This window comes from Mytilus trossulus, chromosome 4 (genome assembly GCF_036588685.1).
Source record: "Mytilus trossulus isolate FHL-02 chromosome 4, PNRI_Mtr1.1.1.hap1, whole genome shotgun sequence".
Taxonomy (NCBI): Eukaryota; Metazoa; Mollusca; class Bivalvia; order Mytilida; family Mytilidae; genus Mytilus; species Mytilus trossulus.
Window position 1 is genome coordinate 10366716 of NC_086376.1, and position 25256 is coordinate 10391971.

The 25256-nt window shown below is 30.1% G+C and overlaps 1 protein-coding gene across 8 annotated transcripts in view; it reads left to right on the forward strand.

Annotated features, from left to right (window-relative positions):
- The window catches only part of LOC134714636 (protein slit-like), a 79243-nt gene that overhangs the window by 33053 nt on the left and 20934 nt on the right, over positions 1 to 25256 (forward strand). For 4 of the 8 annotated variants that reach the window (XM_063576038.1, XM_063576041.1, XM_063576043.1 and 1 more), the window contains 15 exons: positions 5353 to 5424; positions 5889 to 5960; positions 10688 to 10851; positions 11211 to 11352; positions 12512 to 12583; positions 16828 to 16899; positions 17193 to 17264; positions 17936 to 18007; positions 18387 to 18458; positions 18892 to 19055; positions 19691 to 19841; positions 20279 to 20356; positions 21038 to 21109; positions 23588 to 23659; positions 25002 to 25073. In XM_063576038.1, coding sequence (XP_063432108.1) covers positions 5353 to 5424; positions 5889 to 5960; positions 10688 to 10851; positions 11211 to 11352; positions 12512 to 12583; positions 16828 to 16899; positions 17193 to 17264; positions 17936 to 18007; positions 18387 to 18458; positions 18892 to 19055; positions 19691 to 19841; positions 20279 to 20356; positions 21038 to 21109; positions 23588 to 23659; positions 25002 to 25073 — 1419 coding nt within the window. Of the gene's footprint in view, positions 1 to 2129; positions 2202 to 5352; positions 5425 to 5888; positions 5961 to 10687; positions 10852 to 11210; positions 11353 to 12511; positions 12584 to 16827; positions 16900 to 17192; positions 17265 to 17935; positions 18008 to 18386; positions 18459 to 18891; positions 19056 to 19690; positions 19842 to 20278; positions 20357 to 21037; positions 21110 to 23587; positions 23660 to 25001; positions 25074 to 25256 lie in introns of all 8 variants that reach the window. The other 4 variants (XM_063576036.1, XM_063576039.1, XM_063576042.1 and 1 more) reach the window with 2 other exon arrangements.

Sequence of the window (25256 nt, forward strand, 5' to 3'; positions counted from 1 at the left end):
TGTTATGTATGTTACTTGCAGTCAATTAAGTTTTTCGAAGCTACAAGTTTCAATTTCACCAATATTTTATAATTATTCATTTACAAATTTTAAATAGAACAGAAATGCAAACAAAATGGGGGAAAACAAACATGGATAATTGCTGTAGATTACTGAATACTCATTGCTTGCAGATTCAAAATATGTCTTAAAAATTCAATATGTGTTTGACTGAATTCATTTGTTTTGATAGCTCAATATTTTATGTTGTGAATTGCTCATGAAAAAATGAATACAACAGTTGTGGTGAAATTCTTTCAGTTTGAACTTGAAACTAAATGATTACATATATAGTGTGTTCAGCAAAAGAAAATTGTTTTAAGAGTATTTGTGTTCTTACTTACAAATAGTTGTCAGATATTAATCTGATTTTGTGTAAATTTGTCATGATGCACATTTTTCACAACAGACTAGATATGGACAGTAATGGCATTGTCATAAACTTGTCATCTTAATGCAATGGTCATCAGCTTTAGTCTCCATCAAATGATCCATTTAACCTTGTTTTAAGTTCATCACTTTCATTTTTCACAGTCCGTACAAGTTGTGGGTGTCAAGTAACTTGACATATAGAAAGTGTCATTTTCATAACTGTTGTTTTCCTGTCTAAAGTTTTTGGTATCTATGTATTTCTTAATGACCAGTGACATCTTAAATTTGAAAGTCAGGGTATTTATTTTGCTTGTAAGGAGAGATTGACTGTAATTCCACAAGCAACCTGTAATATGATATCAACCTAATCAGCAAGTCCAGTTCTTAAACTCAATAATTTACAACAGGGATTTAAAGAATAAGAAGGGGGATTTTTGGTTCCTGAATCCTCTGAAAATTTGTCATAAAATTGAAGAGATAATACATAAATTTAATTAAAAAAGCGATATAAAGACACAATTTATTTGAAGAGATGACTTATTTGTTAGATATCTTTGTCTTATATGGTATGAGATACTATTATTTTGATAGGTTAGAATGTCACCAATTCTGTCAGTATGACTTTATTTTAATGACATTCTCGCAGGTGTAAAATCTTATCATTGGTACTTGGTCACATGTCACCTTCCTAAAAACATGCTTGGTCAAAATGTCATATTACAAAAATGTACTTAGTGAACTAGGATCAATAATCCACTGCTGACAGGTCCAATCAGAATATGTATATAATATGGTCACACAAAAATTATAGTTATTTAAGGAAATAAATATATTTGACATTCCATATATTTCATGTCGAGGCTCCGTCCAGGATAATCATAATGAAAAAATTTAGATAGATTTGGTTCAAAATAATACACCATTGAGCAAGTAAAATTTAAAAAAATAGTTTTGTAAAAAATGGTCAAGAAATGCCCAAAGACTTCAGATGTCTTGAACTGTAAAGTGTACAGCTGGGTGTACTTGTTTTTTGAAGCACCGGTTGGGACCCACTGACTGCCTGAGGGTGCTAACTCCTGTTGCACTTTAGTAATTTCATATATAACCAACTAAAAAATGTCCACACTAACAGGCCATATCCCCTTACCCCCTTCCTAGATCCACCTCTGTGCACTGGTGTCCTTCTTATAGTAGAGGATGATGTTTTATTGTGTAATAATTTTAGAACATGTGAACTTTGGATATAGTTAAATATAGAACTATATTAGTACTAGAACATGTGTATTTTTTATTTTGATTGACAAGTATGTGCAAACTGTGATCAAAAATAGAGCCAAAGAATTCAGTATGTACTGGTTGCTCCAAACTAAAACTGTTGATATGAGATGTTAACCATGAACCAGTAACAATTGTTTGTGCACACAAGTTTATGTTACATGTATAGATGTTTAATTATATCATGCCTTTATTTTGGAAGTGCAAGACAAGATTTTACTGTCACTTACATTATCTATGTCTTCAATTTCAGTTTAAAATATAATTTTGCTATAATTTTAAGATAAAAGGCTTTTATCACTGTATAAATTTATTTTTCATGAGTTATATATTTCTGTGTTTTTTGTTCTCCTGAGTTTCTACTTTATGCACATCTATGTTTTATATTTCTGTAGCTTTTCACCACCTTTGTTTTTCGCTTTAGTTTTTGACTTTATTTTCAGAGATTTGAGTTACAACAAACTACAATCTATCAACAGAAAATCTCTACAGGGTTCTCTAAGTTTAAGAAATTTGTAAGTTTCAAACTAACATTCGTCTCATACTAATACATCTAAATACTTATATCTGTGAGTTCTACTAGCACATATCATTTTATAGCTTGCATGCTTCTTATGCTAATGTCATGATTATATGTTCTTATGGTGTTGTTTTTTTTTTATATATTTGGAAAAAATCATTTTGCATTTTACTTTAAAAGACATACAAAACCTGTAGAATTATGTAGATTGTCAAACTAGAAAATATACATTGTACTACAAAATAGTAAGAGAATGCTTCAGATGTGCATGCTGGCAGTGTTAGTGGTGTTAGGCAGGGTGATAGTATAGTAGATTCATATATAATGTGCTATTATACCATGAATGTAATGGAAATTGTATTGTACCATTAATGATTGGCTTATGTTTAAGTATTTGAGAAGATAAATTGTAGTTTTGCTGTTACAAATGTTTAAGTTGACAGTAAATGTTAGGACACTAATGTAACAATGTTTGAGATAAAAAATTTAGGTGTTTTAAAAAAATCTGGAAAAATATTTTTCAGCTAAATTTTGAATTACAGAAAACAATGAGTGTGTGCCTTTGTCATTTGTTATGACTGAAAATCTTTAATTTTATCCTTTCAAATTTTTATGACTTGATTCCATATAATAAGAAAAAAAATATTGTTTTGATTATATTAGTTATATTTTGACTTTATTAAGGCTATATTTCAAAAAAATATTCAAGAAGAGTTGAAAACAATTGTATAGACAATAATTCGCTATTGAAGAAAATGAATAGTATATGTTTTTTTTTCAATACAATGAATACACTATAGACTGAAAGAAGCCAGTAAAATCAAAATTGATACATTAACTTTCTTAAAATTGAAAGAAAATAAGTTCAATAAATTGGATATAGAGAAAAAACAATAAAATCATAGGCTTCCTTTGAAATATAATTTTGGGTTTGTTTGATTTATGATTAATTTGGTTTTAAACACAACAATAAAAAGTATTCACACTTTCACTAATACAATTGAAACCAAGTATATCTAAGATCTGATAAAATGAAATTTAACCTGAAGTATTTGAAAAAATATGATTTAGAATCTCTTAGTAGTAGTAATGGACTCCAACAAAAAATCGTGTTTCGTGAAAGTAAATGTCATAATAGCAAACTTATTGCCAAATCTGATAATAAAATTAACATTTTAGTCTTTGTCTTATTGTCCTATTAACAATTATGTATAAAATCCACCCTTAATTTTCTATAGATAACCAATGAACAGATAATTGGAGAATATTTGATAACGCCTGCTGATTAAATCAACAATTGTTGTACATTGTACTTTCAATGTTTGTAACATTTTGTGAAGGATTGGGAATTTTAAACTTGAATGTTACTTGTTTGCTTATTAACAATCATTAACCAATTGTTTTGAATTATGAAATAGAAGATTGTACAAAATATGTTAGCATGTTAAGTTGTTTAATTAGATTGCCCTAACATCTCTTCAATACTGTTTGTTATAGTATATAATGAATGAAATATGTGTTTGAATAATTAAAAAATTGCAGTGATAATCCTCAATTTTTAGATTTTCTTACTTTTTTACACAATAATTATTTTTTTACCAAATCCCCAAAAAACGAAATAAAACAAACTAATAAAAGTTACCAACAACAAAATGAAGGGAAAAGTGTTGAAAGCTTGAATTACATTTGTGAATGGACTGTTTAAATTTGTGTTTTTTTTCACAGACAAGATAAAGAAGCTTGAATGGAAGAATGACAGTTAAATATCTTTAGGTTTTGAGTATTAAAGTGAAAGAAAGTCATTCAACATATCACTTTACCTAAAGATAACAAACCCAAGGATCACCAAGTCTTTATTAATTAGTCCCGTAATAAAAGGCTGCCTTGTTATATGAGATTTTTTGTGAATTTAAATCAGATCTAGGCCGTAAAATATGTTGTAAATCCTATAATTTGGAAGCTTAAGAAGAATTTACAGATCAGATTGGATCAAAGTTTAAGATGTAAAGCATATGTTTTTAGCATTGTATTTTAAAATCTTAATAGAAAAGTTCTCATCATGTAAATAGGGTCTTGGTTCTTCCACCTTTTATTGAGTGTTTATTGGTAACACAACCACACCTAGTGCAAGGTATAATTGATTTTCTGGACCAACACATTTTATTTGATGAGATTTGTCACCATAAATTAGTGTTAATTAGTTGTTAATTATCTATAATTATTGTCTATGTCCGATTAATTATTTGATAAGAAAATACATCATCATTGTTGTATACATTAACAAACAATGTCGTTCATGGCATTACTACTTTAAGGAAACAAGAGCTTGGTCCCTTACAGACCTGAAACATTTATTTGACATGCAGTACACAATATTAGTCACTTTTAACTTACACTTACAAACAGTAACATTATATAATTCAATTTTTTGGTAAGCCCACAGTCAATAAAGTATAGACTACGCTAAATGGTATTTAACATTTACTCACAAAAAACAATTGATTAAATTTTATAACTTAGATATCTATCCAGGCTCAAAAATTGCTCTCAGATTCACAGATGTATATCTTGCTTTTTCTTGAATTATCTCCCCTTAGTTGTATTGTCTTAAAACAACCTTTTCCTTTAGCAAAATTTGTATCATACAACTGTAACTGCTTCTCAAGTGATGGATGGAAAAATATACTGTCCAACATAAGGAATGAAAGTTTGTTTTGTTTATCAAAAGTCCTATTGTTATTTCAGAGGATGGTGAATATTTATTTAATAAAACAGATATTAGGTCCTCATTCTGAAGTAAATACAAATGATATTTATTTAAACTTTGTCCTCTAATTAAACTTTTATGTTTCATCTTTAAAAATTCTCCTAATGGGAAGTAAGGCCAAGGTCCCTAAAATGTAATTAAAAAATTCATCGTGAATACAAAGGTGAAAGTCAGAGTGACTGAATTCAATGTGGCATCTTTGTGACAACTTCTATTTTCCTTGCTGATAATTTTTTTCAATTATGAATACCACAATCAGTCATTTTTGCTAAAGCTGTAAAAAAAATAGTTTGAAATAACATCTAGTAAGAGTGTCCCTATAGTACATAAAAGATGTAAATGTTACCAATCAAATTCAATGTATATTTTTGTATTTCAGACAATTAGACCACAACCAGATAATCTGTATATCAGAAGAGTCACTTAGACCATTGAAAAAGATGGAAATTTTGTAAGTAGGATATTTAATTCAAGATTGCAAATCATGCAATGTAAATAACTGTATATCCAGGAGACCATTGCTTAAAGAAATTTGGTGAAAACCAAGGCAATAGAGTTCTTGCACTAGCATTTCTTTATATGGAAAACACTTATATAATACAGTAAAACATTCAGTTTAACACACTTTTTTTTTAACTGATATCTTGTGTAGAGAGCAGTTGCTTCAGAGTGCAGTACATACAAGAGAGTAGGGTTGTAATGCCATTACATTTTCAAAGGCAATATTTATACCATACAACAAAAGGAAGGCAATATTTATACCATACAACAAAAGGAAGGCAAAGCTATCCACACACAATTAGATAGCAGACACACATTGTGGATCTGAGTCTATGTATGATGCTACTTTTTGTCTTTCTTGTAGTTACCATTTCATTAGTTTCATTTAAAAAAACTATTGCTTGATATTTTCAGAACATTGAACAACAACAACCTAACAACATTACCACGAGGACTCTTCGATCACATGACAAATCTCAGAATATTGTAAGTAGCCTTGTATTAACCTGGACAGAAACAGCCAGGTGTCATAAAACAAAATTCTTGCAACCCAAAACATAAAAACTTCTGTACTTTGATTTAACTAATGGTAAATTTTGTACTCCTATCATGTTGGTGGTGGAAGGCCTTATTTATTATTCTAAAATATTGATTCATTCTGAATTATAAGTGGTGAGAATGAATAGGAATGCTATCATTCTCATTGTTATAAAATGCTATGGAAGTAATGATAACAAACAAGATATTGTTTATATTGAATATCTTTGCATAGAAAAATAGGTTAAGATAAAACAGAATATTGTTTTGTTTTTCCATTTAATGTCATTATATAAGTGAATAAATTTTTTTTTAATGTATGTTCAACAAACCCTCTCTCGAAGAGCAAGCTTTGATAAAGCTGATGAATAGATGTTTACACCTTTATATTACTATCGTGTAAATCTTAATGGTACAAATGCTTTTTACACATTTGATACATTTGGTTACATCAGCGAGGCCTAATTAACAAATGTATTTTTCTGTGCTGTGTTCCTTTCATTAAAGCTGTTGTACAAGGTGTTGGAATGCTTTAATCTTCCACAGTTGACAGTCAGCCAGAGGGGGAGAAATACCATCCAATAAAAAAACCTTGTAAATTGGAAATTAAGAGTTCTGCACTGGTGGTCATAAAAGTTTCAAGCATGATTATCACTCTCAGACTCAGAAAACAATAAAGCAAATTTACATACTGGATTTGGCGTTTCGAGCGCAAATTTTGTACTTTTAAGGACAGGGAATTGAATAGGAATGTTTTTGAATGATAAAGTTTTATTACAGATAGCCCACAAATCTTGGGTTAGACAAAAATTTGTGAAGCTCCTTAGTTTAATGAATGTGTAACTTTTCCATATTTGAATGGTGATAATGAAAATAGAGTATAACACATTGAGTTAGTAAATCTTCTAAATATGATAATTCCTTGGTACTATAACTAGATGTTTGCTGTGTACAAGGTGTTGGAACAGATTCCCAGGAATAACAATAAAAAAGTTTATCTGCCACAATGGAAATATTACAAACTTTAAGACTTTCACACCACACCTAGTTAATATTAACTTTTAAGGTGGTGAAATCTTGTCATATTTTAGTATAAGTAAAGGACATCGCCCCTCTTTTCTCATCAGAGGTCTCTATTATAATTCCTGTTAGAATTTGAATATAAGAAATCTGAAGCTAATAGATTATTACATGATTGTTATTTAACCAGTAAATATTTGATGTCTAACACCTTTGTAAAATTCTATAATGTTTACAATGCTGTTTACACGTCGGTCATTCACATTCTTCTATATACAAATAATTCTATTCTTTTGCGTCTTTCTCATGAAATGTATTAAAGTTTAATTATGTTTTGATATTTTGTTTTTCATTTTTTAAAGTACATTTTCAATGGTCTTCACTTTTTAAGGTTGATTCATTTGCATGTGTAAATTAAAATGTAGATTTTAATTGAATACTTAACAGACAAGCAAGGTCTCAATATTGTTATAACTGTAACGTAATGAATGCTGTAATTTAACCACTTTTAATGTTATGATGGTCTAAACATTTGATGAGGTCTATGTGACATAAAAAGTCTTTTATTACCATGTTATAAGAGTACATAAGCCTTATTATTTACCAATCATTTCCTCTTTTTCTATAACTTTATAATAAGATGTTTTTAAAGGTTAATGTAAGTAGGCTTTAAGAAACAAACAGACCTATTAAATATAGATAAAAAAAACAACAAACAAACAGTTCTTATGTCATAAATCAGTCTGTTAATGTTTGGGTTTCAATCGTTTCTCATTTTGTCCTGTCTTGGCCTTTCATAGCTGACTATTAGGTATTGGTTTGACTCATTGTTGAAGGCTAACTTGTGACCTTTAATTGCTCAATCTACGTCATTACTATTCTTCTTGATTCTTATGCTCATTGGCAATTAAAGTCGCATCTCCTTATTTTATGAAGACAAGTCTCTTTTCATGGGAAGAAAAAAAAAACGCAATTGTACACTAACGACAAAACACTGAATACCCTCTAAATATAGTCAACATTATAGCGTGTTTTTTCGTAATTGTGCATTTTTTGTTGAAACATTTAACATTCCACTTTGATTAGCTTCATATATAGAAAGCAAGGTATTTTTAACATTATATATTCAATATGCCTAATTATTTTAGAAGACTTTGAACTTTTATCGGAGGTTATATCTATTTTAGTTAATGTTTGATAATTATATTAGATATACCTTAATTAACTCTCATTATTAGCATTCTATAATAACATTGCAGACAAAATTAAGTGATACAACGTCATTACTCTAAGCCACATATTTTTGATTCCATTTTGAAACCTATTTATTTTATTTTAATTTTTTATCTGAGTCATTGTGCAATTGCATATTTGCAGGTTTTTGATAGAAAATACCAAGATTTTACCTTAAAGCGCTGCATAAAAATCAAAGTTTTGCATGCTCCTACTTGACCTTCACAGGGGTCAATTGATTTGTTGTCATTTTCGCTATGTTAAGGACTTGTTTATAAAAATGCATTTATCTTTTTATGTCTGATTTTAATATTCGTGTCAGAAATTTTAAAATGATATTTAAAAATTTTGGTTGCATTGTAAAGAGTAAGTAGCTTTAATGATGTTTATACAAGTTATATTAGAAGTGTTGTATTTCCTTATCAATATTTACATAAGTATACAGGTACAAGTTTACATCTATCAAAACTTGGTTTTTTATCCTGTAATCAGTCATTTTACATTCCAAGCCAAGAAAACATAAGTCTGATTGATAAGTTTATTTACAAACTTGTACCATGTTAAAGAGTCCTTTGATTAAAACTTTGGGATTAATTTTGTCTGTGTGACTTTTATCTGCTTTTTTGCAGCTTTTGACTGCATTTCATTTATTACAATTTGCTACCTATGTGCCAAATTTTCTAGATAATCTTCTATTTGGATTAATCCTAGAGTTGTGATTTTTTTTTTGGTTACAGACAGTTCTTCTCGAAGGAATGTATCAAGAAATCTATGATAGCAAACTTAGCTTGAGCTTGGATGAAAATCTCGCAATTTTTGCCAATGTAAATTTTAAGTGGGTAACTCCCTACTCCTCTTTGTGGTCAAATGCCATAACAGTGGTTAGCAAATTTATAAAAACATTTGGACTGAATTTTTTAAAGTCATTGAGTCCATGCTGTGCCTTCAAGCATAGAAGGCATACGATAATATGAAGCAGTACAATCTAAGTTTTGAGAAGAGTTAAATTTTGACATATGGAATGGAGATAAAAGGATACAGAAGTTTTGAATGATAGACGATAAACAAGACTAATTTACACAGGTCAAAAGTCAGTCATACATGTGGTGAAATATTTCTTTAGATCATGTTATAAGTATGACAGATTGAATGTATACTTATCATCTTATCATTGCAACACTTCATTCTGATATTTTATCAGTAAAAAAACATTTTATACACCAAATATACAAAGATAGTTTACTTAACAATTCTTTGACTTCAAATGAAATTAGAATTTGAAAACAGGACAGTTGTAAAATTTAAATGCATTTATCTCTATAGATATATTAAACCAAAAATTTTCAGTGGACTCCAGAAACACTTTATCTAATGTTAATAAATGTCTTTTTTTATGTACATGTATTGTGCATGTAAATCTGTTTCAATGAAATGATATTGAGAATGGTAATGATGTCATCACTATAATTTAAGTGTCATTCTTAACTGGGGGTAGCTAAATGATATTGAGAATGGTAATGATGTCATCACTATAATTTAAGCGTCATTCTTAACTGGGGGTAGCTAAAGGATATTGAGAATGGTAATGATGTCATCAATATAATTTAAGCGTCATTCTTAACTGGGGGTAGCTAAATGATATTGAGAATGGTAATGATGTCATCAATATAATTTAAGCGTCATTCTTAACTGGGGGTAGCTAAATGATATTGAGAATGGTAATGATGTCATCAATATAATTTAAGCCTCATTCTTAACTGGGGGTAGCTAAATGATATTGAGAATGGTAATGATGACCTCACCATAATTTAAGCGTCAGTGTTAACTGGGGGTAGCAAGGTAAATAACACATTAGATATGGTTTACTTTCTTGATTGACATGTTGTGAAGATTTTTTTCCATATTAAATGTTTCTAACTAAAGTTGTTTAAGCCATTAATGAATGTATAAACATTACGTTTTTACTTTGAATGTTGACTTTCTGACATTTAATGTCTCAGGTGTAGGTTCACAGACTATTGATATATACATTTAGTACATTTGTCTAATTTTCTCAGCTCAACAGTATTTCTAAATTTCTTGTATGGGTACAAATTTGAAAACAAGTACAACCTAGAAACTGTAAGAGATGTGATTTTGTGGTTGACTTGAATTATCCACAGTTTTCGTTTCAGCCAAAATATGTGTAAACTATTGCATATGATTTATAACTATCTTATAAGGGTAAAAAATATTATGAATCAAAAAACACAAACATACTTAGCTTCATAGAACTCAGAGTATTTGGAATGTGTTTTCCAGTTAGTATACGATGTAACAAGATTTTGATGAATCTGTGTAAGTTAGAAGGCAATTGCTGTTCTTTCTGCATGGTTGCTAGAAATATATCTAAGCATTCTAAAAATTACTTCCATTTTTTTCAGACGATTGATCAACAATAACTTCATGTGTGATTGTCATTTACTTTGGTTGCCAAGATATCTGAGGTCACATCGAGGCCTGGGTCTCTACACTGAATGTGATTCACCGTCACGACTCCAGTCCATAGAGATGGTAGATATTCCAGAGTCACAGTTCAAATGTCAAGGTAAACCCAATCTGAGGCCAAACAGAGGTCATACAGTGCATTGACCTCTATTCAGATTGTAGCTGTAAGCTTACTAGACCAATATAAATTTGATGGAAAAAGCAATTTCATGCAGAATCTTTTCACTAATGGTTGAAATTTAGTATTGACAGCTGTCATAATTTGTGGACTTAAAATAATTATTAAAAGTATAAAGTCCCAACTAAAGAGGCATTAAAGTGATTAGAGGAAGAAGTGGAACGTGTGTCAATGAGACAGCTACCCAATAGCAATAATGAAAAGAAAGAGTTTTGAAAATTAAGACAACATCTTGATATTGATAAAGTTGATAAAACAACTGTTCTATGATTGCTTTATAGGCATGGACAGTTACAAAGCACCAAAATGTGGAGTAGAGGCCCGATGTCCTAGTAAATGTAGATGTATGGAGGGTGTGGTCGACTGTAGAGATTTGGGACTGACAGCAATCCCTACCAATCTACCAGAAGACACCATCGAAATGTGAGTTTTGTCTTTTTGAATTTCAACATCACACATTAATGGTATGAATAAACTTTAAAATTAATCAGATATATAATTAATATACTAAAAGCACTTGTCCTATTTGCCCCTGGATGAAGAAAAAAAAAAACTAACCTACAGCAATTTCGTTATGCTTGATTTTGAAAGAAAATAAATGGGATTGATTTAAATGTTGTTATTTTTTTTACATGCATTCATGTCTTAAGGGAAATAATATAATTTAAGTTCATCTATTTTAGTTAAACATATTTCTGCCTTGCATTTCAGTCAACCTTTACTAATTATAAATAATTTCCAAACTAACTGTAAAACATCAATAATACTATAAAGTCAGATGTGTCTCTAGCTTACTGACTTGTTAATTTATTCTCAACCCACCAATGACCCACTGGGAAAAATTGATCTAGTCCATTCAACTATTGTAAGAGAATCTACTGTCACATTCCCACACCTATAATTTGAGACACAGTTATTAAGGTGACAAAGAGAACCCTACAATTAACGCAAAATAAACCGTAACATCGGAAACTTCATTCAGGTCTAACACCACGACAAAAAGCTGCTGTTTTTCTTGGTGTAATCCCAGGTAAAAAGTGCATCACTATCATGTATTACCTACCTCAGAGAAGATAAACTGACATGCTACTGTGTAAATATTTATTGTGAAAGACAACATGCATTTGGAACATGTGGTTTAACATATGTAATTATAGTAAAATGAATATGAATATAACTTTGACATCTAAAAAAACATGTATTTATCTTGGTAGCAATTATAGGGTTCAGGAAATTGTCATGTGATTAATTTGTATAAAATGCATTTAGTGATATGCTAATATATGTATTATAACTAGAAGTGTTAGAAAAGTACCACACCATTCATAAAAGTAGGAAAAGAATAATTCAGGTGTAGGTTTTGTTCTCACAGAGTTTAGGAAACTGTGAGAGTATTGGTTTTCAGGTTGTCCTTGTATATGCAGGACCTTTTAAGAATAAGTAATGTGTCCTTGGTTAAAAAAAAAAATCAATGATGATTCACATGATAAAACTTGAAAAATAAATGCACCTGAATCTATGCTGCCAATTAGTATCTCAAATGTAAATACTTTAACAGTATATGATTGTCTATTTGTTTCAGACGTATGGAACAGAACCATATAGTCCATATCCCATCAGGAGCTTTCAGTGACATGAAGAGACTCAGACGAATGTAAGTATCTCCTGATTTACAAACTAAAAGTTATATAACGCTTGTAAATTCTAGGGCTAACCTGTTTGCCAGGTTTTATTCTGTCTCTGATCTCATCAAATTTTAATTTATATATGTTGATTTTTTATGATCTTATTGAAATAACAAAACCAGCCAAATGAAATCCAATGTATATAAATTGATGATTTTATGTCATACATCTTCCTATTACACAACCCCATCATATCAGACCTTAATTGAAGAGATTCGTTGTATCCCTTTTCTTTGTTGCAATTCTATTTCTCTTCTTCTGAAGAAAATTTCATCTTTAAAACTCTGAAAATAAAAAGATTTCAACTGAAATTTGTTACATTTTTGTGCATCTTGTGGTTTATCATTAGATATGCATCTCTAATGTGATAGTTTGATGCATTCAAAATTTATTGTAATTTCATATTTTAAAGTAATATGATAAAGATTTTGAGTAGCTCTGATCATTATATAATATAAGTTTTATAAGCCATTAGAAATATTAGAATGGTGTTAACAGCATGTAATATGTAACTTACAAATGAAATTACATGATTTATACCGTCAGAAATGTTTATTTGCATTAAATTCAGCATTTGCATTAATTCTTCAGAAAATGTAAACAATTAGAAATAATTGAATACACAATATTTCCGTTAATGTGATACAATAACTAGTCTTAAATTTGATCTAAGACATATTTATGGAATTATAAGAAATAAAATTCATGTATGGTTTTACTCTATGTTAATTTACTCTTGAAAGGTTACACTTTGAAACCTTAATTTATTCATTAAATAATGTAAGGAATTACATATAAGAATTCAATGTATGTATTATATATATAGTCTCCAAGATTGAAATGCATTTGTTTCATTGGCAATCATACCACATCTTCTTATTTTAATATGTTTGTGGTCAATCATCAAACAATGTCAGAAAGATAATTTGTTTATGTTGATACTGAAAAATGCTTCCTGTTTTTCTGAGAGTAAAAATCTTTTTGAAATTCCCAAAATTCACTAGACAGTAACCTTAAAGGTAAAGAATAATTTAAAATATCTAGCCTTTTTTAAAAAACTTCTTGTAAGCTATGAAGAGGGGGGATAGAACCTTTATCGGGACTCCAGGATTGGGAGTTTTTAAGCTTGGGATTTCAGGATTGACCCTTTTGGGATCCAGGAATTCTTTTTTTTCGGATTTCGGGACGTCAGGATTTACTTTATTTAAATTCGGGACCTCAGGATTTGTGTTTTTTAGCTTGGGATTTCGAGATCAGGACCCCTCTATCCCCCCTCTATGAACCATCCAGAATTTGTTATCTATTAATTTGTAAAATCTCTGTTTAAAGGTGAGAGAATATTTTTGCATTGGAAAATACTCCCCTATCCTGGTCAGTCACTCCTTAACCTACAGTATTCATTTCAAAAGTCTTTTAGAAAATATTACCACATGTCCTGGTTCATGAAATCACTGCAAGTTCTAAATTTCAAAAGTCTTTAGAACATCCTATTTTCTAAGTATGATTGATATGATGATTAATGTCTACCATGTTGACACCCCAGAGATAGATAATGGGATTTCCTGGAGATATATAATGAGGTTTCCTGAAGAGTTTTAACTACTTTTCATGCTATGTTCCAATCTCGTAACTGCTTCCCCAGCAATGGTTCCATCATGGAAATGATTTACCAGGTCTATAAGAATCATATTTTGTCAGATGGGTGTTTATTTAGGGTGCACCTGTGTATGAGACAGTACAAATCATGTTTTGTCAGATGGGTGTTTATTCAGGGTGCACCTGTGGATATGATAGTACACAGGTGATATATTGGACTTCTGATTCATGCAAGAGACTGTCCTCAAACTGGGCTTGAAAAGTACATGAAAAATATATTCAATATGCATCAGTATTAGCATTGGTGCATGTTATTAGGCCCTGCTCCTCTATCATGTCTATTTACTTTGAACCTAATGTGTAGTTTACATGTTAAATTTTGTGATTGGGTCAATTTGACGATTAGTAAGTCAATAGAGTTTGACTGTCCCTCTGGTATCTTTCGTCCCTCTTTTTCAATGATATTTGGTATGTTGTATGATAAGCATTGTATATCTCATTTATATGGATATTTTTAGGTTTTAAAATTTTGAAATCTATGCCTTATTATACTGAAAAAGTCAAGTTCAGTTGTTGATTCATTACTTATTTTTATGAGGAACCAAACATCCAACCAGAGAAATGAAATTGTTTAAAATGTTTAGTCCTTAAAAATTACAAAGTTTTTTTTGAAATAGGGTGAAAGGGGTCATTTCATGACCAATCTTGTATATCTTGCACTAAAGCATATCTCATGCATGGTTTAGATCACAGCACCTGGCTATGCTGTAGTTGATGTTTACACCTGTATTAAAACATCTGATCTGTCATAAATATATTCATCAATTTATTATTAGTAAAACTGATGTATGGAAGGCTGTATATTATACCAATTTCTCCTAATAATCTGTAAATCATATTAACTTCTTTGAAGAGTTGTATGAATGATAAAAAAATGATGTTTACCAAACTATTATGACATATGAATTAGTTTATTGTTTTAACAAGGTGTTGTTAAAATCATCAGAGAAAAAAAAGGATAGAATTTGTGGTTCTTCATGACTTGGCATCTGTTTTGCAATTTGTTGAATCTTTTTGCACGTTTAGAAATTACATGAACACATGTCCATTATATATTTCTGAAACAAACATTCACTTTAAAAAAATAATTTGTGTGTATATTACTATGATGTTTTATAGTTACAAAACTATGTATTGATCTCAATTTGGGTCATTTTATGATTTTCAGTCTGTGTGTCCATTGGTTTTTCTGTTGGTCTGTCTGTCCTGCTTCAGGTTAAAGTTTTTGGTCAAGGTAGTTTTTGAAGATCAACCAACTTGAAACTTAGTACACATGTTCCTTATGATATGATCTTTCTAATTTTAATGACAAATTGGAGTTTTGACCCAAATGTCTCTGTCCAATGAACAAAGAAAATGATAGTGCGAGTAGGGCATTCCATGTACAATGAACACATTCTTGTTTTTAGCCTGTTACAGTTACTGAACTCTGTCTGGTCCTCCCATTATTGACCCAATAATTGTTCTTGTGTGGGAATTAAAAAGGAATTAAGTTATGGTAAAATTTGACCATTTTACTACTGAATTAGAAACCTGGAGAATTTTTCATTTAAATGCAGATTTGAGCTGATTTGAAGTAATTAAGATTACAATCTTGTCTTATTATTGACAAACGATATCCTTTTCCTGTACATCTCTTATGTAATATTTGTATGACAACTGATCATTTCATATAATTCTCAATTTCTGCAACACTAGAGAGATCATTTCTAAGTGATCTTTTACATGTCAGTAAGATGTAAATTAACATAAAGGAATATTATCTAAATTAGTTTTCTTTTTTGAGAAGAATTGTCATTATACTTGGTTTAGTGGTATTATTGTTGGCACAAAAGTTTAAATTAGACCTCAATTTAACATAGAGAAAATGCCAGTATCAAGTAAGAAATCTTATCAGTGGTTGACCCTGTCTCCTTGTATTTTCTGTCTGTTCAGAATTGGTGTCAGATATTAGGTTCTTTCTGTTGCATACATTTGCACTTGTCTTAACTTTGGGCCATATAGAGCTTATTTTAGAGCATTGGTACTTATCTCAGATTTAGGGCAATATAGAGCTTGCCTTAAAGGATTTGCACTTGCCTAAAATGTAGGCCAATATTGAGCTTGCTTTAAAAGGATGTCACTTGTCTAAAGATTTAGGGCAATATTTAGCTTGCCTTATAAAGTTGACATTTGTCTAATGATTTAGGGCAATATTTAGATTGCCTTATAGATTTGTCACTTGTCTAAAGATTGAGGGCAATGTAGAGCTTGCTTTATAAGGTTAGCTTTATAAGGTTGGCACCAATTTGGGTGTATGTCAGTGAGACAGCAACACAAAAACAAATATAACTAACAGGCATCTCGAGGGCAACATACAGTATTCAACAATGGGCATGTGTTCACACTGTTTGTTTAGTTCTAAAGCAGTGAAACATTTTACAGAAACACCAAGATTTTCCATCAACCTCCAACTTTCCAAATAATAAAAAATGTTTAACATATCTAACAGTTAGAAAGAAATTATTTTAAGTTTGTAGAACTGATATTAAAAATATATATTATCTTCATTTTTCAGTGATCTCAGCAACAACCAAATATCCAAGATTGATTCTGATGCTTTTGCTGGACAGTTATTTCTCAATTCTTTGTAAGTTTATAAAATTAACTACTACAATATATTTATAAAGCTTAATTTAATGTAAATTTAAGTCATAATTCTGTTTGCAAAAAGTAATGTTAAAAAGAGATCAAGAATGCTCTTCTATATACGCAAAATTTCTAATAATTTGAGTAGACTTCTTCTAAAAGTGCAGTTACACTAGTTATAACTACAGTTTGCCATGATGAGAATGTTCTATATAGTAAAATCTCCTTTATTTATAATTTAAAAAGAAAAGATGTGTTATGTGAGAGCCATCAATATATTGTATTTCATTTCAGAGTACTTTATGGTAACAAGATAGTAGACCTACCACATGGTGTATTTAATGGTCTTTCATCACTACAGTTACTGTAAGTTGTATACAATATCTTATGTTTATAATATGTATTTAATGTAACTATCATTCAATAGTTGGAAAAAATATATATCACTTATATCATTAAGTATTATTAACAGTTAAAAAAGAGGGGCAAAAGATACCAGAGGGACAGTCACACTCATAGATTAAAATAAACTGACAACTCCATAGCTAAAAAAAGAAGAAAAAAACACACAAATAATAGTATACAAGACTCAACATAGAAAATTAAACACTTCGCAACACGAACCACAACAAAACCTGGGGGTGATCTTAGGTACTCTGGAAGGGTGAGCAGATTCTGCTCCACATGTGGCATCTGTCATGTTGCTCACTTGCAATACAAGATGTCTTCCTGTTAAAATCCTTAACTACTGCAAGTGTATTATGCTTATACAAAAGGCTTTACACTAATTGTTTCTAAGTTTAAATACAACTCTTTAAAGTGATCAACTGTTAAGTGAAAAGTTGTAAGTCAGCTGCAAGTACAGTGTAATAAAAATATTCTAATCTAGGTATTCCAGTGACTGATTTTATTTATTATCAAACAATTGATCACATAGTAATCAGAAGCATTGCTTTAGAAAAGTCATACTTGTTAACATGTATTGCAGACATCCATTGTATTTAGTTTTTGTAATAATTTCATGTTTCTATTTGTAGATTATTAAATGCCAACAAGATCAAGTGTATCAGGAAGGATGCTTTCAAAGACCTGTATAATCTTAATCTTCTGTGAGTTTTATCTTTCATATCTGGGTATCAGACGTATATTAATAACAATGTATATACTTTCTGTTGTAAGACAATTGATTTTGTCTGATCTTTAGGCTATATTGGAAACTGTTTTTGGTTCATTTCAACTTATTAAAGATCAAGAAAGCTAACAACTCACGTTTTGTCAAGATGTCATTTGATGTTCCTATATATCAAGAAGGCAAAACTAGAGGTCTTAAAAAAAGATGGGATGAAATATATTCAGAAAATGAAATTTTGCATACGTAACACACAAAAAATATATAAAAAGTTAATTTCCAATGGAAAGCTGGTTTGTTGTCATCTTTGAAAGGAATAAAGGAATATTTAATTTTACTTAAATATTTTTTTTCTTCAGATCATTATATGATAATCAGATTCAATCACTTGGCAATGGAACCTTTGTACCTCTACAGAATATTCAGACATTGTAAGTACATTGAATATTGACAGCAATTATATAAATTTAAAAAAAACCACAATCATATGCCAAGAGTTAAGATAGCCAAATATTAAAGAATCAGAAGAATTTAAAAAACTACATCACAACTACAGTAAAATTGTCTGATTAAAAAATACTAGTACATAGTAGCATGAGTTGTAAAAACATTCATAATCAGAAAAACTGTTAAAACTGTAAAACTTGTCCTTACAACTAGAGGAAGATAATGATATTTTTATACTGTAGTTCTTTCATGTGTTCAATTTTTATTCAACTGGTCACTTATCAAGAGGGATTTAAAAAATCTGATAGCCATATTCAAAAGTGAGTCATTCAGAATTATAAAGATCATAGATTTTGATATTGAGGCACCATGTCATGTGTGGATTTGAATCCTTTAGAATATTTTGTATGCTTCTAGGCACCTTGGAAGAAACCCTTTTATCTGTGACTGTAACCTAGGTTGGCTGGTAGAGTACCTGATTAAGAACCCTATAGAAACCAGTGGTGCTCGATGTGAAAGTCCTCGTAGAATGGAGAGAAAGAAAATAGCTTCAGCTAAAGTCAGCAAGTTTAAATGTAAAGGTTTGTTTTAAGTTGTCCCTGTTTAAATGTAAATGTCTTTTGCCATAACCATTCCCAAAATGAACACATAAAGTTTTTATATTTTTGTTTTTTTACCATTTTTTAAATTGGGCCCCATATGTGAGAATTTTGCATTGCAATTGCATGATTTGTGAAAAGTTTTATGTGAATCCTTTCATTGGTACTGAATAACATTGGCATCTCTCATTCATTTATTTGATATTTGTTACTGTACTTTTAGTTAGTTTTAGATGTTTTATTCTTAGAATTGATTTAGATGAATGGATTTAAAATAGAAAATGAATTATTAACTTTAAGGATTTAATAACTACAAATGTGAATTATTCCTGCTTGGCAATGATGACCTTCAGTCAGAAATATTAATAGTAAAAAGTAGAATTCTGTACAGGATAAGCAGACTTTGGACCAAACTAACTTTGTTTGTAACAAATGCTTGATTGTGCATGATACATGTTCATACAGTGAAATCTTTTTTTTATTGATGTTTGAATCTTTTACAACTTATCTACTTGCTGGATAAAACTCTAATTTACAATTATAATAACTGGTGTAACTTTATAATAGTATCTTGTGAGTCTACAGTTATATATTCAAATTTGTGTCAATGATTGCAGGTGCAGAAAATCACAGAACAGAGAATGCCGGTAACTGTATGGTAGACATGGCCTGTCCTGACTCATGTGTGTGTCTTGGTACTGTAGTGGACTGTTCTGGACGAGGACTTACAGCTATCCCCAAAGGCATCCCCACTTACACTACATCATTGTAAGTTGGCTTTGCATCAAATGTGCAAACTAATTATAAATGGAAGAGATAGTGGCATTCAAACAAAAATTGTACAGGAAAAAAAAAACCACCAGAAAGCAGCATATATTCGTTTAAAATATTGGTATATGAGCAAATAAGTTTTACCTCTAGTATTCTATAATGCTTCAGTGTGCATGAAAGATACTTTAATAAAAGTTGGGTTTTTTAAAATGAATTGACAAATATCTTTGTACTTGAACATTGGATGTTTACAAGTCAGGATGTGAATTAAAGAATATCTGCCATATAGCAAAAAAAAAAAACAGATTACAAATATAGCTGTAAATTTGTGTCAAATAAAAGCTCCACAACTTTCTAATTTCTAGTTACAGGGAACCTCATTTCATTATTAACATGTAAATTAAGTAATGTTCTTGGTCTTTCTTTGTTAACAGGAAGTTGAACAAGAACAAGCTAACAAGAATAGATTCACTGTCTGAAATGTTGACCCTGCTAGATGGCTTACGATCCATGTAAGTATAGTAAGGAATATTAACCTAAGATTTATTGCCAAGAAGAGTAAATTTGACAATAGAATAGAAAAAAGCTGATCTGAATTGATAAATGTTTTTTCCTAAATCAATCTTTATTGAGCTATAAGAAATCTGTTTTGCTTGGTGAAAAATTTTTTGTCTGTTTTGCAATAAAATAGAAATGATTATATGTGTTCTTATCGATGCCATATCTAAGATTTTACAGATATTAATAATAAATTCAGAGTTCTACTTAGTTATTGACAAAAACTTCTGTGACTTTTGAATGAAATACAAATCAACATCAACAATTGTACTGGATTTAAGAATGTGTGCACTTGTTTTGGCTTCTGGAGTCAAAAGAGTGAGATTTATGATAAGATATTGGTGATCTTTAACATTACTAAGTGTGCGATACTACTATACAACGTGCATCATATCTTGTCACTGTCAAAAAAGTAAATGTCTATGATGACACCGTAAACATTAAATGAGGGGGAAAAAAACATCTTTTTTTACCATTTATTTAAACACATGAAAATAAAGTTTTTAGTATTTTTAAACATGTAGTTATATCTAATCAGACCTGATTGATGATATATAACTGGGTAATTTGTATATAAATCTGTGGTTTTATTTCTGTACATTTGATTTCTGATTAGTTAACTTTTTTACCTTCAGAGATTTCAGTAATAATCTGATAGATTCTATACATGATATGGCTTTTGATGGGGCCAATAAACTATTAGAAATGTAAGTATAAAAATAATATATAGAATTGCAAGACAGGGGTGGACCTGAATCATAGATGTAATCATCTTTGAAGCAATAATTTTAGCTTATATATGACATTAAAAATATCATTGATCAGTTATAAGTAGCTCATTGTGTGTCCAGCATGTATATTATAAGATGAGGTAGAATATTTTTAGACAAACTATCTTGCTTTGAGTTCAGTAAGTTTTGTGAGGCTGTTAATTTTATGTCGGGATGTTCTGTACAGGTTTTAGGATGCTGTTTAATGTAAAATCTGTTGCTTTATCTAGATAATTTGTAGCAAGTATATGATTAATAATAGTCTTAATGTCTTGCATTTCAAATTAAAAAAAAAAGGATGTGGTATGATTGCAATTGAGACAACTATGCACCAGAGTTAAAATGATGTGGAAGTAAGCAACTTAAGGTTTATCATTGACCATCGTATGACCTTCAACAAAGAAAATAACTCATACCTTATTGCAATCTATAAAAGACCCACAATAAAAATGTGATAAATCCATATTCAAAATGCAATTAATTCAACCAGTGCATGAATTTTGAACATAAAGTATGTGGGGGTTTTTGAAAATCTTCATTTTATATGGGCAAACAATAGATTGTTGTACATTTTGCAATAGGATATTACTTTAAACAAAATTAGCTTTCATTTTTAATCTCTGCAAAGTTTATTGTGTTATACTTTTTTAGGCATTGAAAATTTTGTTTATTTTGGTTTTTAAAGCAATTGCTTTCATGCCGTCGCGTATGGCCATCTTTGTGACCCAGATCAGAGACTCCACCCAGATCAAGCCATAGTATTTTGTTAACCAGGCTCCTGGTCTGTCATTCTTAAACACCTACGTATGTTTTCTAATGCAACACATAGCTTGAAACTTTTGAAAAACGTTAGTGGATTTAAGAAGTTTCAGCATACGTTCTTGTAGATGTATTTTTGTATTTAGGGGGACAACCGTTTGACTATCAAAAAACATAGACGTCCGAGTGAAAAAAATGCAATTTTATACCTGCGATTCCGTTTTCCGTTCGTACGATGTTTCAACAAAATATGGAATCATTTCAGTTGTTGATTTAGTATTGAAAATTTGACTGAATTATCTTTTATAATATACAGTTTTATATGTTTAATTGGTGTTTTTTTAAGAAAGAGGTCAGGTGCTCTTGTTCATTCATAAAATTGTCGTTCATTCATAAATTTATCGTAAAATCAAAATCACTACACAGGTTATCAGGTTATACGTAGTGTCAAATGATTACCTGTAATCTAAAAATAGACAAAGTTAACTGACCTATTTTGTTGATTTGTTTGCGCAAATAATATAAGGAACGAAACCCTTGTTAAAACACATAACAATAAGTTTGTTTTCCTTTTTTGTCATAACTCCGTAAGATTTATCGATCACCTTACTAATGAAATGGACCCGTCCAAACGTGATAGATGCCAAGTCCAGATGAAGAGATATTTACAATTTGGAATTTTCTAGTTTCATAGACTAAAAAAAGTACATCCTTTTTGGATATCATATTCAAAACTGGGTATGCATGACAAATGATGAAACCATTATCCTCGTCTTTCCAATGGACGAGTCTACTACGTTTGTTGACCCTCGACGGTCCACCGTGTTTGCAATTTTATTTCACATGTTTTCGAAATATTGAAGATCATTTTCACAATGTTTCCTGAAAATTGGATAAATATCAAAGCAACTTAGAGCTGTTTGTTCTTGTTCGTATAATGACGATTTAATGTCATGTTTGTCTGTGATGGCCCCTCTTTTCGGGATTGCATGAGAATTATAGTTATCTCGTACCGCATGAGGATGACACATATCAACTGCGCAATAATGTTTGGGACTTAGTTTTTAAGAAATGATGACAAAGTAACATTATGAAAATATTTTTAGTCAGCTGAAATATATATTTATTTTTTACATGTTTATGTCTTGTAAAATATTTTGTTTCTTTCCCGTTTTTCAACATTTGCGTCTGGAAAGTTGAAATGTTTTAACTGAATGGTAAAATTTAAATTAATTATGAAAATTAAATCAATTAAGGAAATTATTGCCCAGTTACAAACACTACTAGGGGATAATCCATAATAATTTCTCTTGGAGTTATATGTTTCAGCACATGTATATTTGACCCCAACTTTAGCCTGGTAAACGTGTTGTCTCCTTGTGAAATATAAAACATATTAAAAATGACTTTCTGCTAAAGTCTTTAATTGATATAAAGTTAAAACCTTCTTAATTCTCACTAGACAACACTCCTGTCATGTTTAATTCTTAAATATATGTGGATGAAAAAAAAGTCCCCAAAACATAAACATGTCAGCAATTGCTTTTACAGCCTTTCAGGCTTTGATTTTTGGTTTTCTGTCCCTTTAATGTGTACCCAACGTCTACTTTTTCATGCCTGTTTTGAATTTACAGTATTTATCTTCTATTTTTGTAGAAATCTAGCAGACAACAAACTAAGTAAAGTTTCGATGAAGATGCTGTATGGACTAAGATCAGTGCATACCATGTAAGTTGTGGTTTTCTTATATAATATAACAGGTGACATTAAACAGACCAATTCATGTGGTTGTCTTGCCATTCATTTTGAGGACCAGAAACAAATGTGCATGTTATATCAGACAGCACCCTCTAATTGTATTGGTTTTTTTTTTTATAAATTTTGCTTATGCATATATATAACAAAATTTAAATATAAAGTAAATTCCAGTTACCAACCTCATTCAGGACCATCCATTAACTTGACATTAAAAAATGTATCAATAAAATCACATTTCAATTCTAATACATCCTGTATAAATTGAAAACTTACTATAGAATGTCAACGGGTTAGAAAAGATTTAGAAAACAACAGTAGTGTAGCAATGTTATTGATGCTTGACAGAAACATCATCATTTGATAAAATCAAATAAAACTGAAAATTTATTACTGAGAATCCAAAAATAGATTGCATGTGTCTTATCTCTTGTGAATCAAAATGACTTTTTCCCCCTCTATCAATGGTACTCCTACATATTAACCTAGACATATAGATCAGATTAATATGGAAACTATTGACAGCTATTTCCTCATTGTTATTATAATCATTGCCAAAATTATTGTTAGACAATGCCAGGATCTTCAGTAATCTAGTGATTTTATACCAAATCTATTGCCAGAATCAAGGACTTCTTTATTATTATTATTATAACTTCTTATCAAATTTATCATAAATCAGGTTGCTGTTTATTGGTAGTTTGGATACAGATCAAAACATATTGCTGATTTTGCAGCAAAAGGAGACAAACTGATTTTGCTAAAATATAATGTTTGTTATTTATAAAGAAAAACTGGGTAAATGTTGATAAGACATCAATACAAATGACACAAAGCACCAAAAGATAACAGCATTGCTATTTATGACCTTTATAGAATTAAGGAAATGTGGTATGGTTGCCAATGAGACAACTACCAACCAGAGACTAGATTTTATAAAAAGTGGATGTAAGCAATTAAAGACCACTTTACAGCCTTCAAAAAGGAGAAAACCCCATACCACATAGGTGGCTATAAAGGGCCTAAATGGGTACTAAGAAAAATGTAAAATAATTCAATTAAGAAGTCTAAACTTTAAAGGCCTATGTATAACATTAGTTTCTCTATAGGTTAAAGGAATATCTTTATCAGAAACAGTAATAATTTGTCCTTGACATCTGAAGATCTTAATTGATCTTAATTGAATATTGTTCTTTCCAATATGCCACAGAATGTAGTAAATTGTGATAACTTTGAGTTTTGTAGTTACTTATAAAATTGAAAATAAATTTTGTTTCATTAATGCAGTGTTTAGTTTAGATATTTTCTTTTACAGTTCTTTGGACAAGAACCAGATAACATGTATAAGTAATACAACATTTTCAGAGATGCCAAATCTCCGTCACCTGTAAGTATACAATGTTACACTTAAATCAGAGGTTCAGGTTTAGAAGATATGAGGGCAGCTTTTTATATATGTAAGCTGAAGCATGCCTTTTCTTGCTGCATTGAAGACCCTTTGGTGGCCTTTAGCTGTTATCTGCTCTTTGGTCAGGTTGTTTTTTCTTTGACATATTCCCCATTTCCATTA